General features: G+C 39.6%; 1 protein-coding gene across 1 annotated transcript in view; it reads right to left on the reverse strand.

The window, feature by feature from the left end:
* The window catches only part of ephb6 (eph receptor B6), a 48663-nt gene that overhangs the window by 12036 nt on the left and 19519 nt on the right, over positions 1–17108 (reverse strand). Inside the window, exons 3-5 of the mRNA XM_061674463.1 lie at positions 15468–15740; positions 13188–13357; positions 12104–12399 (exon numbers count right to left, since the gene is read on the reverse strand). Coding sequence (XP_061530447.1) covers positions 12104–12399; positions 13188–13357; positions 15468–15740 — 739 coding nt within the window. The remainder of the gene's footprint in view (positions 1–12103; positions 12400–13187; positions 13358–15467; positions 15741–17108) is intronic.

Genomic DNA, 17108 nt, shown 5'->3' on the forward strand with positions numbered 1-17108 from the left:
AAAAAGAAGCATGACAATGTTTGAAATGACATTTGGTATTCTTTTATCACTAACGTTCTTTGTGGTGTGTCTTGAAGTGAATCAGATCAATGAAGTTAAGTGCTGCTAGAGGGATTGCAAATTACAATAAGCAATACGCTTTAGCCGGCAAAGGTTGTCATTATTATTTCAGAGGTTACATGCAGCCGTGCATTTTCCATAGCGCTTGTCCTCATTAGGCTCACTCGAGCGAGCTGGAGCTTAACCCAGCTGAATTTGGTTGAGACTAGAGATGGCGTACACCCTGGACTGGTCGCCAGTCCAGCACAGGGTAGGTACATATAGACAAACAACTATTCACACTCACATTTACACCTATGGAGAATTGCAGGAGTGTCAAACTCATTTTAGTTCAGCGGCCCCATTCACCTTAATATGGTCTCACATGGGCCAAACCAGTATATAATAACCTATAAATAAAGACAATTCTACTTTGTTTTGGTGCAGCATATTATATAAAGTAGGTTTACTTTGCTCCTGAAAGTTAATCAATATCAGGCGTCAAAATCCACCAGCACAAAACAGCTGCTTGTTGTGAAGTTCGCTGCTACCATCTAGCGCTTGTAACGTACAAAATGTTTTGAAAAAACAAATCTGCTGAGTGAAGGCTTGTATCTCAAAAAACTAATAAGTCGGTGCATTTGTAAGTTGAGGTACCACTGTACTGCACTATGTTTTGCAGTTTTAAGGTCCTCAATTGAGCTCTGGTAATCGCTGTTGTTCCAAGAGAGCAGAGAGAATATATACCTGTGAGTATCGTTGTGTCTTCTATTTGTATCTACTCCTTAATGTTAAAGTAGCAGTTGTTTGAAGGTTTATATTACTGTAACATATATGCAAATTTTCATGAGCCTGTCTATGGTGTTTCCCATGATATGTTATCATTAAGCTAGTAGACATTCGCTGTTGCTGTTTAGAGAATGTTGAATGTTACGTTATGTTTTATGTGTCAGTTTTACAGTAAAGTTCAATGGGGAACTTCCATTTCCTCATGGACATCTAGTCAACGCGTGGATGAAAATATGATTACAGCGTACTTGTTCAAACTGGCAAGAACGTTGGTGGGGATAATTCACCAAACTGCATGAAAAACAAATTGACTCATGATCCGAGACCTATTCTTAAAACCATATAAAAAAAAAGGTGTGACCTGTGTTCTACACACACAAAACCAATATACAATGCGCAAATCAAATGGGATACAAAATGGCCGTCCTATTTTCAAATGATGCTTTCGGTGTAAAGGAAGAGTGTGCGTCTGTGTTTTCTTCATGGCCCACCTGACCCTTATTTACACAATCTTGTCTAGAACATGTCTTAAAGCTGACACGTGGATGTGAGTACGGCTGCACTACTGGCGAGAAAGGAAAGGAAGGAAGGGAGGATGGGCAAAGTGGCAGGAAATGGAAGAATGGGGAGAGAATAAACTGATAAAAGCCTTTCTCTGTTCTCGCTTGTCTCCTGGAGTCCACGTGGCTTTTATACAGGTGTGAAGAGGGAGAAGACACAGCGAAGGGAAAAGGGGGGCAAACAGAAGGTAGGACCGAGAGCAGCCATGTGAGCTCATGGCTTGGAGGACGAAGAAGTAAGAGAGAACATGGTAACTAGAGCTTTCCTCCATCTTTAATGCCCTGTGTGCACATCAGTGGACGTGTTCTCTTACAGCTTTGACATGGAACATGAATTGGCTAAAAAGCATTACCCACCCAACCACCCACCCACCCACACACACACACACACGCGCATACTCAAACTGATTACATCAGCTCTATTGTATGAAACATCCACCGTCAGTTACGTGCTCTTTTATTCCATATTGTACATCAATCAAATGCAGTTCAGGCCATTATGGATGACCATTACACACACCAGGGAGCTGTGCTGCGGGTTGCCAGCTCCCGGGGTGAACGCCGCTTTTGTCCACCAATCCGGTAATGAGCCTTTTTATTCCTTTAGGGCAAGGGTGTCCAAATGTTTTCCTTCGAGAGCCGCATAGAGAAAAATGGAAGGATACAATAGTTGCAATAACATTCTTCAATTTTAATGTATTAATATACTTACTAATTACTCTAAAACCAGTCCATTAAGCAATTGTTTATTCTTTTTATAGATCGTCACTGTTGCCCGGGAATCTCGTATGTCCAATTATGGTCAATTTAATATTTTTTAAAATTACAAATCTATACTCTTGGTCAGTGCATAAATTGTCAGTTATTTTTACGCATTGTTACCCCAATTAAAGTGCTGAAAATATCTAGGAAACAAGCCTAGTAACTCCCTTGAATGCTCAACCGTCTGAGAAATATTGTAAAACTCTGCCGCTTGCTTAATGCTAACACAGAATGCAAAACCCTATACATAGGTTAATGAAACTAGCATCAATGTCTTGTAGTTGTTAACCTTTAAACAACTTATATTTGATTGAAAGCAGTAGCAACACATACAGACAGAGCATGAAATACTTGCATATATTCCTTTAACATCTGTGAAAAACAACGAATATTATTTCACCTTAATTATGAAGGTTTTCCCTCTGTATTCCATCATCAAATGTATGTATTATACTGCCCCCTGGTGGCCAAGGCATGCACAACAGAATGAGCAGCACAATCTCCATTGAAGTAACATGATGCACAAACTATTGAATTAAAAATATTGTTATCACTGTTTGATTTTATAAAGTACAATTAAATGGATTAATGGCATTTTCATTCATTTCTATGGGGAAAGATGATCTGAAATATGTGTTGGAGTTACGAGTCAGGTCACAGAACGAATTAAGCTCGTAAATCTGGCACCACTGTATTTTAGTTGTAAATAGTTTTCTCGTCAATTCATGTCAACACAATTCATTGGCTCCAAGATGCCACAAGATGACTCCAAAGCAATACTTATATTAGACATACCATTGGTGTGAGCATAAAAACAGTTAACAGGTAACATTTTCAGTGAATAATAGAGGAGAGCCCCCCCCCCCCCCCCCCCACCCCAAATGTCAGCGAATCACACTTGATCACACACAAACTGGGACGTAAAGACCTTGTAGCTGGTTGGTGCCACGACGGACAGTGATTCTAAAACAGTCGAGGCATCCAAGGCAGCCTAACCCTAACCCGTTACCAGATGCAAGTTTGAAATCAGGATTTTCTTTTTCTTTCTTTTTTTTTAAAGAAATATTATTATTTCTTTAGAATTAAAAAACAAACATTCCCCTGGGAAACAGTGGGAAAAAAATCGATCTAAAGTATTTACATTATTTTCTTTTAACATTCTTAACAGGCATAGCCTAATAGAATAATTGCCTAAGATAAAAACAAAAACAAAAAACACACCAATGTGCTTTCTAAAATGTATAATGTTTTCTTTATGTCTTTTTCGATTCTTAGGCATCCAGGTCATGTTAATCCACAAAGGTTGAATGGAGACAACTAGACTTTTCTTGTTTACTGAATTTGTTGCCCGTTTTCTGAAAGGTTCAAAGATGACAATTATGCTATTAGGCTAATGATGTGTAAAAATAACCACTGTTAATAGAAAAACCTAAGACAATAACAATGATCTTTACTGGTGTAGAATAAAAGGCATAATGCATCCCATTGTTATAACATTCATATTTGTCCCAAGTGGAAACAGACATTGACCAATATAAAATGTAAAAACAACAATAACAAACCACTCATCTTTGACATCATTTGACTCACTTTGAACATTAGTACAGTGATGGCTTGAGATACGTTTGACCCGACGCATGGGTTTTTCTAAATATGAGTGCACAATCTCTTTCATTCTTTACATTCTATTTCATTATGTTGTTACTCTATGCTTTTATAAAATATTAGTGTGCTATTTTCCTTATTCAAAATATAATTTAATAATAAAAATCGTCGTTTTTTTGGGGGGGGGGGGGGGGGGTTGCGCTGGAATCATTAATTTCAATGGGAAAAAAAAATATTCTTTTGGATCAAGTCTCACAAAACAGAACTCCCAAACAAACATAAAAAGCCAAAGAAAAACTAAAACACACCCAGGAAAACCATTTGATGCTCTGAGCCAAGTTGCATGATATGGTTATATTTATTTGGAAATTTTGCATCTCGTCGTGACTGTTCCCTTTTGCCTTTCCAGAACGAAATATGACAAATTTCCATTGATTAAAACATTTAGCGAGAATTAATATTACATTTGCAAATAATTTATAAGGTGGGTCGACTTTTTACATAAACATTGTGCACTTGGAACTGTGCAAAAAGCCCAAATACATTAATCCACTTATTCCTATGATTGATTTGTGTTATTTTGGATGACTGGGATTAAACCCGCAAGGTGACATTCCAAGAAAGAGACACTCAGAGGAGAACAGGAGGATGCCTGGATCTGTGACCCACTTTTTTCCTTGTTCTCTCTCTCTCGCTCTCTCTCTCTCTGTGTCCCTCTTTCATTCACTCTTTTGACTCCCAGCAAAATCTGTTACACACACACAAACGCACACATACATGCACACACTCAGGCACAGATGCGAGTACACAAAGGGAGGGATGCGTTTCGACTCTCCGTGCAAGTTCTCAGCATCCAGCACTGCCTGGGAACACACTGAATCATACATGCGCTCAACATGGCAACTACTGGCTGAGAAATCTTTTGTTTTCCCTTCTGTTGTGTACACAAAGAAATTAGGAATCCGAAAAATAGTGGGCAATAAGTGCCCACTATTTTTTTTTTCCGCCTTTACAAACAAATGACTAAAGAATTGCGAATACCGTACGTCTAATAAAATGCAGCCACACAGGAGCACAACGAAGATTGTATTATGGGAGCCAACGCCTCTCAGTCGACAGCAGTGACCTCGGACCTCGCAAATGTTTCCAACAGACACACTCCAAAATCTCCTCAGCAGGTTAATTATAGCTGAAAAAAAAAAAAAAAAGTGGGACCAACCCCATATTTTATGCTATTTTCCGTTCCTGTATGATTACTTAGTGAAGTGTTTCCTAACCTTTATTGAGTTAAGGCACATACAGCATGTTACATTACATCACCACCACACACCAACAAACAGAAATATATACCAGTACCTGAAATGTCTTGTCTCACTTTATTCAAAAATGGACTTTGTGTCACATCTGGGCTTGTTTAGTGAATCACAAAGCTATTTGTCAAAATGGCCAGAGGTGGATCTACAGGCTCATTGTAATTTACAGTATGTCATCTAGTGGAATAGCATTTAATTGCTCTGCTTGTCATCACATGTTGCCCGCATAGACAGATGAAAAAATATACATTATTTGAAGTAAATAAATAATAACTTTTAGACCAATTAAAAGAAATGAATTAATTTCCCACAGTACATTAGCACTATGGTTTATATTGGTATAAATAAATGATATACACATTTCTCAATAAATTAGAGTGGAAATGCTGGAAATAACAAGACCGGGAGATGAGAACCAGAACAGTAAAACTGCATATTTTAAAGAGGCCTTTTATTGTGGGCAGCCTAAGAATCATGCTGTCTAATCATCATCTTGATATGCCACACCTTTGAGGTACAGTAGATGGATAATCTCGGCAAAGGAGAAGTGCTCACTAACATAGAGTTAGACAGATTTGTGAACAATATTTGAGTGAAATCGGCACAAAAATGGGAGCAAAACCAAAAGTGTTGCATTTATATTTTGGTTCAGTGTACAGAGAGCAAAGAAGCTTGTCTGGGGGTTACAAAGAAGCCATGGCACAGCTGCTTGCCCACTGATGCAGGACTCGTTCACGTCTGGCCGAACAGGCGCAATTGTTTGATATTTTCCACGTGTGTTCTTCTGAGCTTCTTCTCCTCCCACACAAGCAGTCGCAAATGTCAAGAAGAAAATCATCGGTCTGTGGGAAACCAAACAACATGCGGCAGCCAGTGCGCACGTGTCCCCTTTCAAAAGAGATGAGAGGAGATTGAGCACGAAACCCAGTTTCAGAATGTCACCGTGATCGTATAGCGGGCGGATATTCCGCTCTACTTGCTTGTGACAAACACTTTGATGTATAATTAAACCAGAAGTTTTTGAATTTCTTTCTGCCAAAATGTCAGCTGTGTTTTTGTGTGCCTTAGAGATGCATACCCATCACTCTGGAAATTCCAAGTGTCTTGTTTGGGGAAAGGTACAAAACCAAATGGAACGCTATTGCACAGGGGTGTTTATCCTTATCTATTATCTATTATTTTACCATTGGCATCCAGGCGCCGATGGTAAAACACACAAACAAAATGACAATGCTCAGGCAGAAGCTGCTGTCGGCCACGGTTCACACCAAATTATGCCGATGTCAAACGCCACCCCGTCAGACTCCGCCTCTTAAAGGCACATGCATGCAAAATACAATACGTACTGTATTTTCTGCACACATTATGCTTGCAGTTTTTTACGTGTTCGAATACATTTACAATGTGTTTGAAAAGTCTGTTTCAATAAGTTTAATTATGTGTTTTTTTTTATTTAATAGGGTCTTTCATATCTCTGAATTTCACCTATTGCGAGTGGGTCTGGAACATAACCGCCAAGATAAACGGGGTTTCATAACATGCAGAAATGCATGGCTGGAGAGGACCATAATGTTTCATAAAGCCTTGTTTACATTGGCTACAACATGATTAACTGAGTCCTTTATATTTTCTTGCTGTCCCGCCCTTGATATTTTCTTACAGTCTTTGTGAAACACATGACACTTGGAAAGGATGTGACAGAAACTGAGAGGTCAGGCACGCTCAAAATTGTCCCTATTTGTTCAACAAATGGTTGCTAGTAAAATGCATATCAGCTGTAGTACTTGTTCTCTTTTTAACTGAGGTGTCTAAAACGCCGCAAACAATCAACATTTCACAGACGCGCGGCTGTCGATTTCTTACGTTGCCGTTTGGATTAGAGCGGCCGATGACATTTTAAAATGTGCTGGAGAACAAAAAGTTGCAAGTCCACAAAGTCCCGATTGTCATCTAACTATGTTTAATTACCAGTGATGACTTCATCGCCATTTGTCTCTCTTCAACAATGCGACCATCGCTCAGAAAAACACAGTCCAAAGACAGTTGGAACCGTGGGTAGCGACGTGTTAGATCGTTCATAAGAACCTTTCAATTAAGTCATGAAAAGAGAAAAAGCCTTTACATATTTCACAGCTGACTTGGCAGGACTGGACCATTCATTGTCATGTGGGGGAGTTTGAAAGGAGCCACGGGATTTGGGCAGCAAAATTCCCAAGAAACTTTTCCTTCCCTTGCTCAGACCTTCGATCGTAGGTACAGTATAGCCTCGCAACTAACAGGAGCAAACTTAGAGAGACAAACATCCATTCCCACCCCACTAACAGACAATTTAGAGCAATGGTTTCCAAACTATGGTCTGGGGGAAATGTGCGGCCCGTCGTCTATCTTTTAGCGGCCCGCGTCATATGCTAAAATAAAAATTTGACACGACCTGCAACCCTATTTTAAAAAATGGTTGGGGGGGGGGGGGGGGTTGGGTGACAGCGTGAAAGGTGTGGGTTACGATACCCACATTTTCCATGGGTGCAACAACCCTGACAACTATGACTACAACTACCACTATTAATAATATATAGTTTTTACATAGAGATTTTCTTGAAATGCAAAGAAACAATTTACAACTAAAATCGTAACTAAATCCCTCTTATGACGTCCTGGAGAATAATGAGAATTCAGTTCAGGAGGAAAAATGGTGTGCTCCCCTTTCTGCTCCGTGTCAAGGTCTGATTTGTCAACATATCACACAAATGATCCTCAAGTATACGCTTTTATAAAGCTTGTCAGCCTACAACATATTGCTTTTGTTTTGGCTTGAAATGTGGAGAGCTTTTTCTGTAGGTGGCTCGCGAAGATGATTTGGTATCAAATGTACACTAGTGGTCAAAAGCTTTAGAACTCCAATTTCCCCCTCTTTTTATTGAAAGTAAAGCAGTTCACGTCCAACGAATTGCTTGATGCTAAGATAAATGGTGAACTGCCAGAGGTTAAAAAACAGGTGAGGTTACCCAAAACTGAGTGGCTCCAAACTCGAACCCCATCAAGCTGTTTTGGGATGAAATGGACAGAAGAGTACAAGCAAAGCAACCTACATGTACCACACATTCATGGGAACTTCAGCAACAGAGTTGGAAAGAACTTTCTGAGGAATAATTGATTTCTGTTATAGAAATATATGTGTTATATCTGCCTAAGGTGGCTACTTTAATTAGTCACATTTTGTTTATATCATCTTTGTGTATATATTGAGTCGAGGATTTCTTTTGTAACTTGAATTGTTCATTTGTTTTATGCTTCTATTTCAGTGTACAATGAGACATTAATTTCAGTTTTGAAAAAAATTTGAAAAAAATTGGGGTGCCCCTAATCTTGACCGGCATTGTAGAGAGAATTTAATGAGTTGATCAAAGAGGTGCTGTGAGTTGGCTATTACAGTGTTGTGCAATATTTGTGATCTATGGTCCTTTGCGCATGCATTCAAATTTGTACATTTTTTAAAGGAGTAACTATTATGTTTATTATAAAGTATTTTTTATTTGAATACTGCTCTACTCCTAAACTTTAAAAAAGTATTGATACACAACTGCAAAAAAAAATTACCTTATGTACTTATTTATAAGTATACTATTTTATTTGCATTTATTATACTTATTTATCATACTTATACTATTTTATTTGCATTTATTATACTTATTTATCGTACTTATACTATTTTATTTGCATTGTTCACATGCACTTTGTAAGCTGGATGCATCTGAAAGTATATCAGTACACTATGGAAACTGGGGATGGAATCAATGTTTTTTTTGTGCGTGTGTTTTTTTTAATACTGTATACTAATGTTTTTAGTGTGCACATTTCCTTTTACAAATCTATCAGTGATGATAAACCATCATGATGACAATTAGCAATAAAAAAACGAAAGCAGTACTCACAGGTACTGTATATTGTTTTCAATAACAGTTACTTAACAGTACATACAAACCATACAATTTGTGATGGCGACATTTTATTTCCATTATTTTTTACTGGGAGGATTAGTTTGAAATACATTTTCATTTTGTGCATTCCAAAGTTTGTTTAAGTTGCTGTTCAATCAATGCCCGCCACCACCCGTTGCTCTGCATACCCCCCCCCCCGCTGTTTCCGTCATTTGCTCACACAGACGAGTGGCCATTACATCCCTGTGACCTAAATGTGTCACATCCCTCTCACCGTGACTCTCGTTCCCTTCCCCCTGCGCTCTTCTTATAGTATCGCTTCACTGTTTTCTCATCTTTTACCGTAATCGTCTCCCAAAAAAGATAACGAGCGGTCCCTGAGCACGATGCTACGTGTGTCCGCATCATTATCAAAAAACATCATGGCGGTCACCCAAGTGGCCAGGCATCACTGTGTGTTTTGCTGTGAAACATGCCTCCAGTGCGGTCGAATGGAGACAAATGAGCTTGGCCATATGGATGCAGTTGCCAGCAGTGTTGCTGGATGAGCGCAATATTTTAAATAGATCATGATGGCTTCACAAGCGTGGGCTCAATGTGGTGGCATGGACGTGCATATACAGTAGAGCGTGAATGATGGCTTTGCACACGACCTAGTGAAACTCTTGATGTGTCAAAATCAGTATAAACACAGAGAAACTTGTTCAGAATGTAACATACTGTGATATGTGCTTATCGTGTCCCAAATATAGAATACATTACATTTATAGTTCATGTTTAACAGTCTCCACCGTCATCAGTTTTGACAAATGTATGATTTTTGAGTTTGACGAGTTAATAAAAGTGTAATTTCACAAATAATGTCACCATTAAGTAGGATTGCAACACTCAAACTCCAACCTTTTATCTGTTGAAATGCATGACAAAATCCAGAAGATGCCTAATTGAAACATGCATCTTAGAGAGAGGAAATAAACAGATTTTTTAAAAATAAATTGTTCAATAAATGAATTAAATCTAGACATACAAATGCCAAAGTGGTCACTGGTGGATTCATCATCATCACCATCATCAAAAACACAAAGTTATTCAATAGCTACTGATATGTGACCACCATAGTAAATGATGAACTCATCAAAACACATCCTAAAAAAAAAACAATTTAATGTTAATAATTTCATACAAATAGAAACCTTTGGGTCCTAAAAAAATCTAATTTAAATGCATTTATGTATTTTTTTCAATTGAATTTCTAGCTGCCTGATGTTTTGTTATGTTTGAACAATAATAAATACAGTAACTTCATTTACAACCCAAATTCCAATGAGGTTGGGACATTGTGTTAAACATAAATAAAAACAGAATACAATGATTTGCAAATCATGGTCAACCTATATTTAATTGAATACACTACAAAGACAAGATATTTAATGTTCAAACTGATTAACCTGATTGTTTTTCTCAAAGAATCGTTAACTCCCAAAAAGCTGGGACAGGTGGCAAAAATGAGGAATGCACATCGAACACCTGTTTGGAACATCCCACAGGTGAACAGGCTCATTGGGAACAGGTGGGTGCCATGATTGGGTATAAAAGGAGCTTCCCTAAATTGCTCAGTCATTCACCAACAAAGATGGGGCGAGGTTCACCTCTTTGTGAACAAGTGCAGGAGAAAATTGTCGTACAGTTTAAGGACAATGTTCCTCAACTTACAATTGCAAAGGATTTAGGGATTTCATCATCTACGGTCCATAAAATCATCAAAAGGTTCAGAGAATCTGGAGAAATCACTACATGTAAGCGCCAAGGCCGAAAACCAACATTGAATGCCCGTGACCTTCGATCCCTTCGCGCTTCGATCATTAATCCCCTAAAATGCTATTTGAAATGATTTTTTTTTATTTATTTTTTTTTTAATTAGCACCACGTCACGTGCCCACTTGTGGAGACGAGAAAGGCGCCTTCAGTGATTTTGCTAATACATTTGTGCTAGTAAGTTTACATACTCTGGCAGAATTTACAAGATGTGCCCGTGAGTGATCATCCAAAACACATTTATCTCTTTTTAATAGGATTCAAATGAAATGACTATGTAAGGCATTTCAGAATAGCACAACCATTAAATACAATGTAGCAATGAAGAAAATGATGAGATGGTCCCCATTTAGTCAGCAGTCATATTTTGCAAAGACTTATCAATATTTCACAGGGTACATAAACCTCTGAGCACAACAGTAAACGGTGAACATTTTATCGACGTCAAGGTGTAGAGTTGTAGTTGAATTCATAGTTGAATTCAAATCTTGTTTGAAATGAGTCCAACTCAGGTCACATTAGCAAAGTCACATGACTGGAAACAAGCTGCATGGATTTCGTCATGCATCCCATCGCCACTGCGCTTCCATCTGAACTTTACATCCAACACAAGTTGTGTGAGTGACAACAGCGTCATTCACTATTGATCCTTTCTGGATAGTGTGAGATATTTTAACTATTGCCTTAAATATCACACTTTGTCAAAGGTTGCAAATGTCTCGAGCAAAGCACCCACACACTTTCTGATTAAAAGATTTGGAACTATTTTATCACAACATCGAAGGTCAGGGTCACTGTTCTTGAGATAACAAATTGAAATTCCCTGCACTTTTTGGGCAACGTGAGAGATAGATAAAAAAGAGACGCAGCCTGGAAGATCACCAGATCATCTGGCGAGAAAAAAAGTTACTGCTTCACAAAAAAGATACTGCTTCACTCGTCCGTGTGTCTCAAGCGCACCGAAAAAAACTTGACTGTATGATGGCTATTTGCTTCATACATAATTCATCTTATTTCTTGGTCTGGTTATTGACTCCCTCCACAAGTTTATTAACAAAAGAAGTGGAAAAATTACAATAGCAACCAAGAGTACAACACACACAACATGAATGTGGTGCTTTTTCTTGTTTCTTGGCAGCTGCAACATTGCGAACTTTGCTTTTATTCCTCCACAAACAGAAAAGTCATGATGGAGGCTTATCAGCCCTTCTGTGCGCTCTTAATCATTCCACACGAGGACGTGATTATGTGAGCGTTCTCCATGAAAGTGAGTCAGGCTTACCCAAGCAGGCAGATCCATTAAGGTTCGGTTCATAGCCCTCATCGCAGACGCATCCTCCGACGGGCACCATCCACTCGCCCTCGGCGTTGCAGTGCATGCGAGGCCCGCTGCCCCCCTGGGACTTGCTGTGGGGGACGCACGTGCCGCCCACAGGCACCAGAGCCGTGGGCTCCGCTCCGGAGGGGGTGGCCGGATAGGACGCCAAGTAGAGGCTGGTGGCGGGACAGCGGCGGTAGAAGACCGACACTCCCATGAGGGAAACGCAGGCGCCGCTGTCGACGATGGCCAGGACGAATCTGTGACAGGTCGGAGGAGGAAGAAGAAACATCAGTATCACGCAAACACACCTGGCAGAGGTACTCACACGCAGTAACAGCCCGGTCAAAATAGAAATACTGATTCAACTCCTTTACTTAAGTAAAAGTAAAAAGGTACCAGAGGTGCCAACTGCATTCATACTCTTTGCTTAAGTAGAAGTACAGTACAGATATTTGTGTAAAAAAATAAAATAAAAGACTGGTAAAAGTACTGATTCAATTTCTGTACATACTGTAAGTAAAAAAAAAAGTACCAGCGTTACCAAAAGTACTCACACTCTGCATGTATGTAGCAGTACTAAATACTTACAAAAGACACTGTTAAAAGTACACGTACTGATTCAACTCCTGTACCTAACTATAAAAGTAAAAGTAACATTTTTAGTGTTAATTATATGCATTACCCATTTTGATAACTTGGCACGATGAAAAAAAAAAACTGTTTATAATTTTTTTCCGTGCGCTTGAAGAAAAAGGAACAACAATTTACTTGAATGCAAAATTAGCTTATTAGCTCTGAAAAAGTACACAGTACTTTTCATAATAGTTACCCTTCTATATTTACTTAGTGTTAGTGCTCATACATAGAAGAACAAAAAAACAAACAAACAAAAAACCACGTTACATGTTGTTTTTTTAAACCAGAAACCGGCTAGTGCTGGCTGAACTTTTCAAAGTACACATTCCTGCAAAATCTATTTGATTACAACGAAAAAGTATTTGCACTTGGTTACGTCGCACCACTGCACACAAGTGTCTTTCTTTACCCATTGCGTGTGAGCGGGGCAAAGCTGCGTGTCTTGATGTTGATGCGACTGTATCTGTTGGGTTGGTACTGATGCGGTGAACTGGGCTCCACCTTGGAAAAACTCTTGTCTGCAGCGATGGTATCAATCTTCACCCAGCCCTCCCTGTTCTCCTTCTCGCCGCTGGAAGGCTGCAAATATACATGGAGGGTGGGGGGGATACATTTATTATTACTGATGTTTTTTTGTTTTCGTGTTTTTTACACAACAGATAATGTTACATAATTCAGTTAGAATCCACTCGAAATATGTATATATAATAAAATCAATAAAATATCATTGTAATTTTTTTACTTTTCGTACGACTAATCTCATAACATTACAATTTTATTTCTCAGATGAGTTACCGAGCAGAGTGAGCTAACTGAATTTTTTTACATGTATTAGTTAAGTGCAGAAATGAATGGAAAAAAAATGAATATCTTTCAGACGAAGACGAAACTATGTCCACAAAAATTTTGCAGGAAATATATCATTGAATTAATCCGACTAGATTTGAAAGCAAGAGAAAGCGAGGAGAGTAAATGTTGATTTGGATACAAGCAAGTCGCAGCGGGAGTTCAAGCCCTCTTGTCGCCTTCCAGCTCTTCCTGATCCCCTTTGACTCTCCTCTGCTTCCTTATCAGGCTTTGATTTGCATGTTAAAAACGGCATGTCATCTCCCCGAGGAGAAACGCACTCATCTTTACAAATGCCACAGTGCCCCCCCCCCCCATCCCGCTGAGACGACAGCTGCTCATGTAGCTCGGCCTCACCACTTCAACGGCGTGTCCCAAAAGGGAGGGAAAAAGCAAAGAAAACTTCTTACAAAACTAAATAAAACATCTTTGCGCAGACAGCGACAGTCACTTAGGAAGCCTTTAGAGGCAATGAGTTGGGCTGAAGTGATGTTTTGAAAGATGACAGCGACGTGTTTCTGTATCTTGTGAATCGTAGCATATTAGCTTCAGATCGGTGCAATGTAATCCGTCGTCTCCTTTCGGCAAGAGCGCAAATAATTACACTGATTAGACAACTATTTATTTGTATAGCAAGCGTGACATTAGCGTGACAACAGCGAAGGTTGCATGTTATTGTTTTTAAGGATACCGTCCAAACGCAGACATTAGTATTGTGGTCATCAGAGGAAACGCAATTAGAGAATGATATGCAACAAACAAATGAATCAATATTTTTTATAAATTTAAGCATAACAAATTACAAGCATAAAATGCACAGAAAATACTGTAAGCATCGTTGTGCTGTGCACTATACAGCCATGTGCCTTTAAGAGGCGGGGCCTGGTACGGGCGAGGCTATGTGTGAGTGTCTGGGTGCCAGCTGTGGTTGACAGCAGCTTCTGTCTGAGTGTGCTTATTATGTTTTACGGTTCTCCTGGTGCTCAATATATGGCTGAGAAGTTCATTGGTAACTGTGGCTCTCCTTTCCCACTTGCTAGGGCGTAACAGTACGTATAGTGTAAAAATGCAAAAATGGATGAATCGCAATATAAAAAAAACCTAAACATTTTGTAATGTGTACTTTAATGAGGAAAAATAGCACTCCATTAGATTGTACTAAAATATACAGAAAACATACAAAAATACAGAAGTGACGTACCTAGGGGCAGTATAAGATGGCTATATAGACAGACGGCTATTCCGTTCAGTGTGACATCTCAACTCCTCTCTCAGCTCATCAATACGGAACGAATATTAGTCATTCTACGCCGAAAATAAAGACTATATGACTGTGAATACTGTTAAAGTGGTTGTCTACACGTGTTGCTTAACGGGTTTAATCACCACAACATAGAGGCTATTTAGCATCACCATTAGACTAGCAGACTGAAAGGCTATGCTATGTGGTTGTTTTAAATACACAAAGTGTAATTCTCTTTGCTTATGTTTAGCTTGAAGCCTCTTTTTAAAAGAACTGTTCACTAATTGTATCTGCCAAACTGCTTCTTGTTGTGAAGTGAATTGTGCCACTGCCACGACACAGCACGCGTATCTCAAGCCTGTGCTCGCAAGTCGAAGCAAAAAAAACAAAACAAAAAAAATCGGTGAAACAGCTTTTATTACGAAAAACTCGGAAATTGAGTATCTCAAGGCAGCACTGCATTCCTAACTTTTTGCGAGTAGTCTGTAACCAAAAGGTCTTTGGGTTGAGTAAAGCTTTTAAAAAAATGTCCTCTGTTCTGCGGCGCACCACCAATACGGTCATATTAGGGTTTCATCATCTCCATAGCAACAGCCTCACCTCAGCCGCCCAGGTTCTCTCCAGTTCCCGCTGGCTGTCAGCCTGCTTGTAGTACAAGGTGAGGGTCTCTCTACAGGTGGGCGACGGCGTCCGCAGGCTGGCGCAGTCTCTCACTGAGAAGCGCAAGGTGATGAAGACCCGTGGGGCAGCGTGGCGGTACAGGAAGGGCGTGGCCAACCAGTTGTCTTTTGTGCGGGAATTCTGGTTGACGTTGCACACCTCGAACGTCCGGATGAGCTTCCCGCGGTCGTCCAGGACGCTCACTTCGTCCCACTGGAAACCACATTGTGAGCTTTAAAATGCATTTGAAAAAATTTACAGTATGCTGGATTTAAGACAGGTGTAAAAGTAGGAAAAATTGCACCTAACGGTCCTTCCCTCCATTTTCTATAGTGCATATCCTCATGAGCCTATCCCAGCAGCTTTTGGGCAAGAGTACACCGTGGACTTGTGGCCAGCCAATTGCAGGGCAAATATAGACAAACAACCATTCACACCCACATTCACGCCTATGGACAATTTAGAGTCTTCAGTGAACCTAACACCGTTTTGGGATGTGGAAAGAGGCTTGGGTAGTCATGCAAGCACAAGGGGAACGTGCAAACTCCACACAGGAAGGCCGGAGCAGAGCTTCGTGGAGTTGTCCAATCACAATTGTTTAAATGAGTGCGTGGGTTGCCAGCGCTCGAGGCAAGTCAAATTATTTACACCTTTACTTCCTTTAGGGCCACTGTCAGTTCCCTTGTGTCTGGCAACGTGCAAGTGAGCCAAAACAAAACAAGAGCGTACATGTAATTTATCAGCCACGTCATGTTTGTCTGTCACATTGCAAACACGAATGAAACATTTGCAGACCTCGTAGCTTGCGACTGCCTGTTAAATGGGTAGGGACGAGGCGCAAAGCGAGACTTTTCAGGCATCCATTGCAACTCTGAAATGCTGCTTTTTCTACATTACAGACACAACAACTTCTCCTACAATCAATCCATTCATTTTCTATGGGGCAAAAGGCGGGATTCCCACTGCACTGGTCACCAGCCAATTGTGGGACAAAAATAGAGCCACAACAATTAATTGATTAAAGGGCAAATCAAATTAATCAACAACTATTTTGATAATCGATGAATCCTTTGGAGACCTTATTTAACATAAAATTGTCCAAATCCTCTGATTTCAGCGTCTCAACTGTAAATATTTTCCGATTTCTGTAGTCCTCCATGAACACAGATTGATTATGTTTGTGTTTGATCAAAATAAGGCAGAATAAGACAGTTGCAAATATCTGCTCTTACATTCTGCTATTAAACAATGATCAACATTTTTGCCAATTTTCTGACCAAACCAGTAACTGAATCATAATCAACTTATGGAAAAAAAATATTAATAATTCCAATCTATTACGAAAAATAATCGTTATTTGCAGCCGCAGTACCCCTGCGATTGGCTGGCGACCAGTTCAGGGTGTACCCCACTTCTCGCCCAAAGACAGCTGGGATAGGCTCCAGCACACCCGCGAACCTAGTGAGGATAAGCGGTTCGGAAAATGGATGGATGGATGCAGCCGTAGTATGAATAACCTGAAATTGTAGTTGAACCTGAAGCAGCCTCAGAAGTGTATATCAAACTAGTAGTCCTTTGCAT

Source organism: Phycodurus eques, chromosome 4 (assembly GCF_024500275.1).
Source record: "Phycodurus eques isolate BA_2022a chromosome 4, UOR_Pequ_1.1, whole genome shotgun sequence".
Classification (NCBI taxonomy): domain Eukaryota; kingdom Metazoa; phylum Chordata; class Actinopteri; order Syngnathiformes; family Syngnathidae; genus Phycodurus; species Phycodurus eques.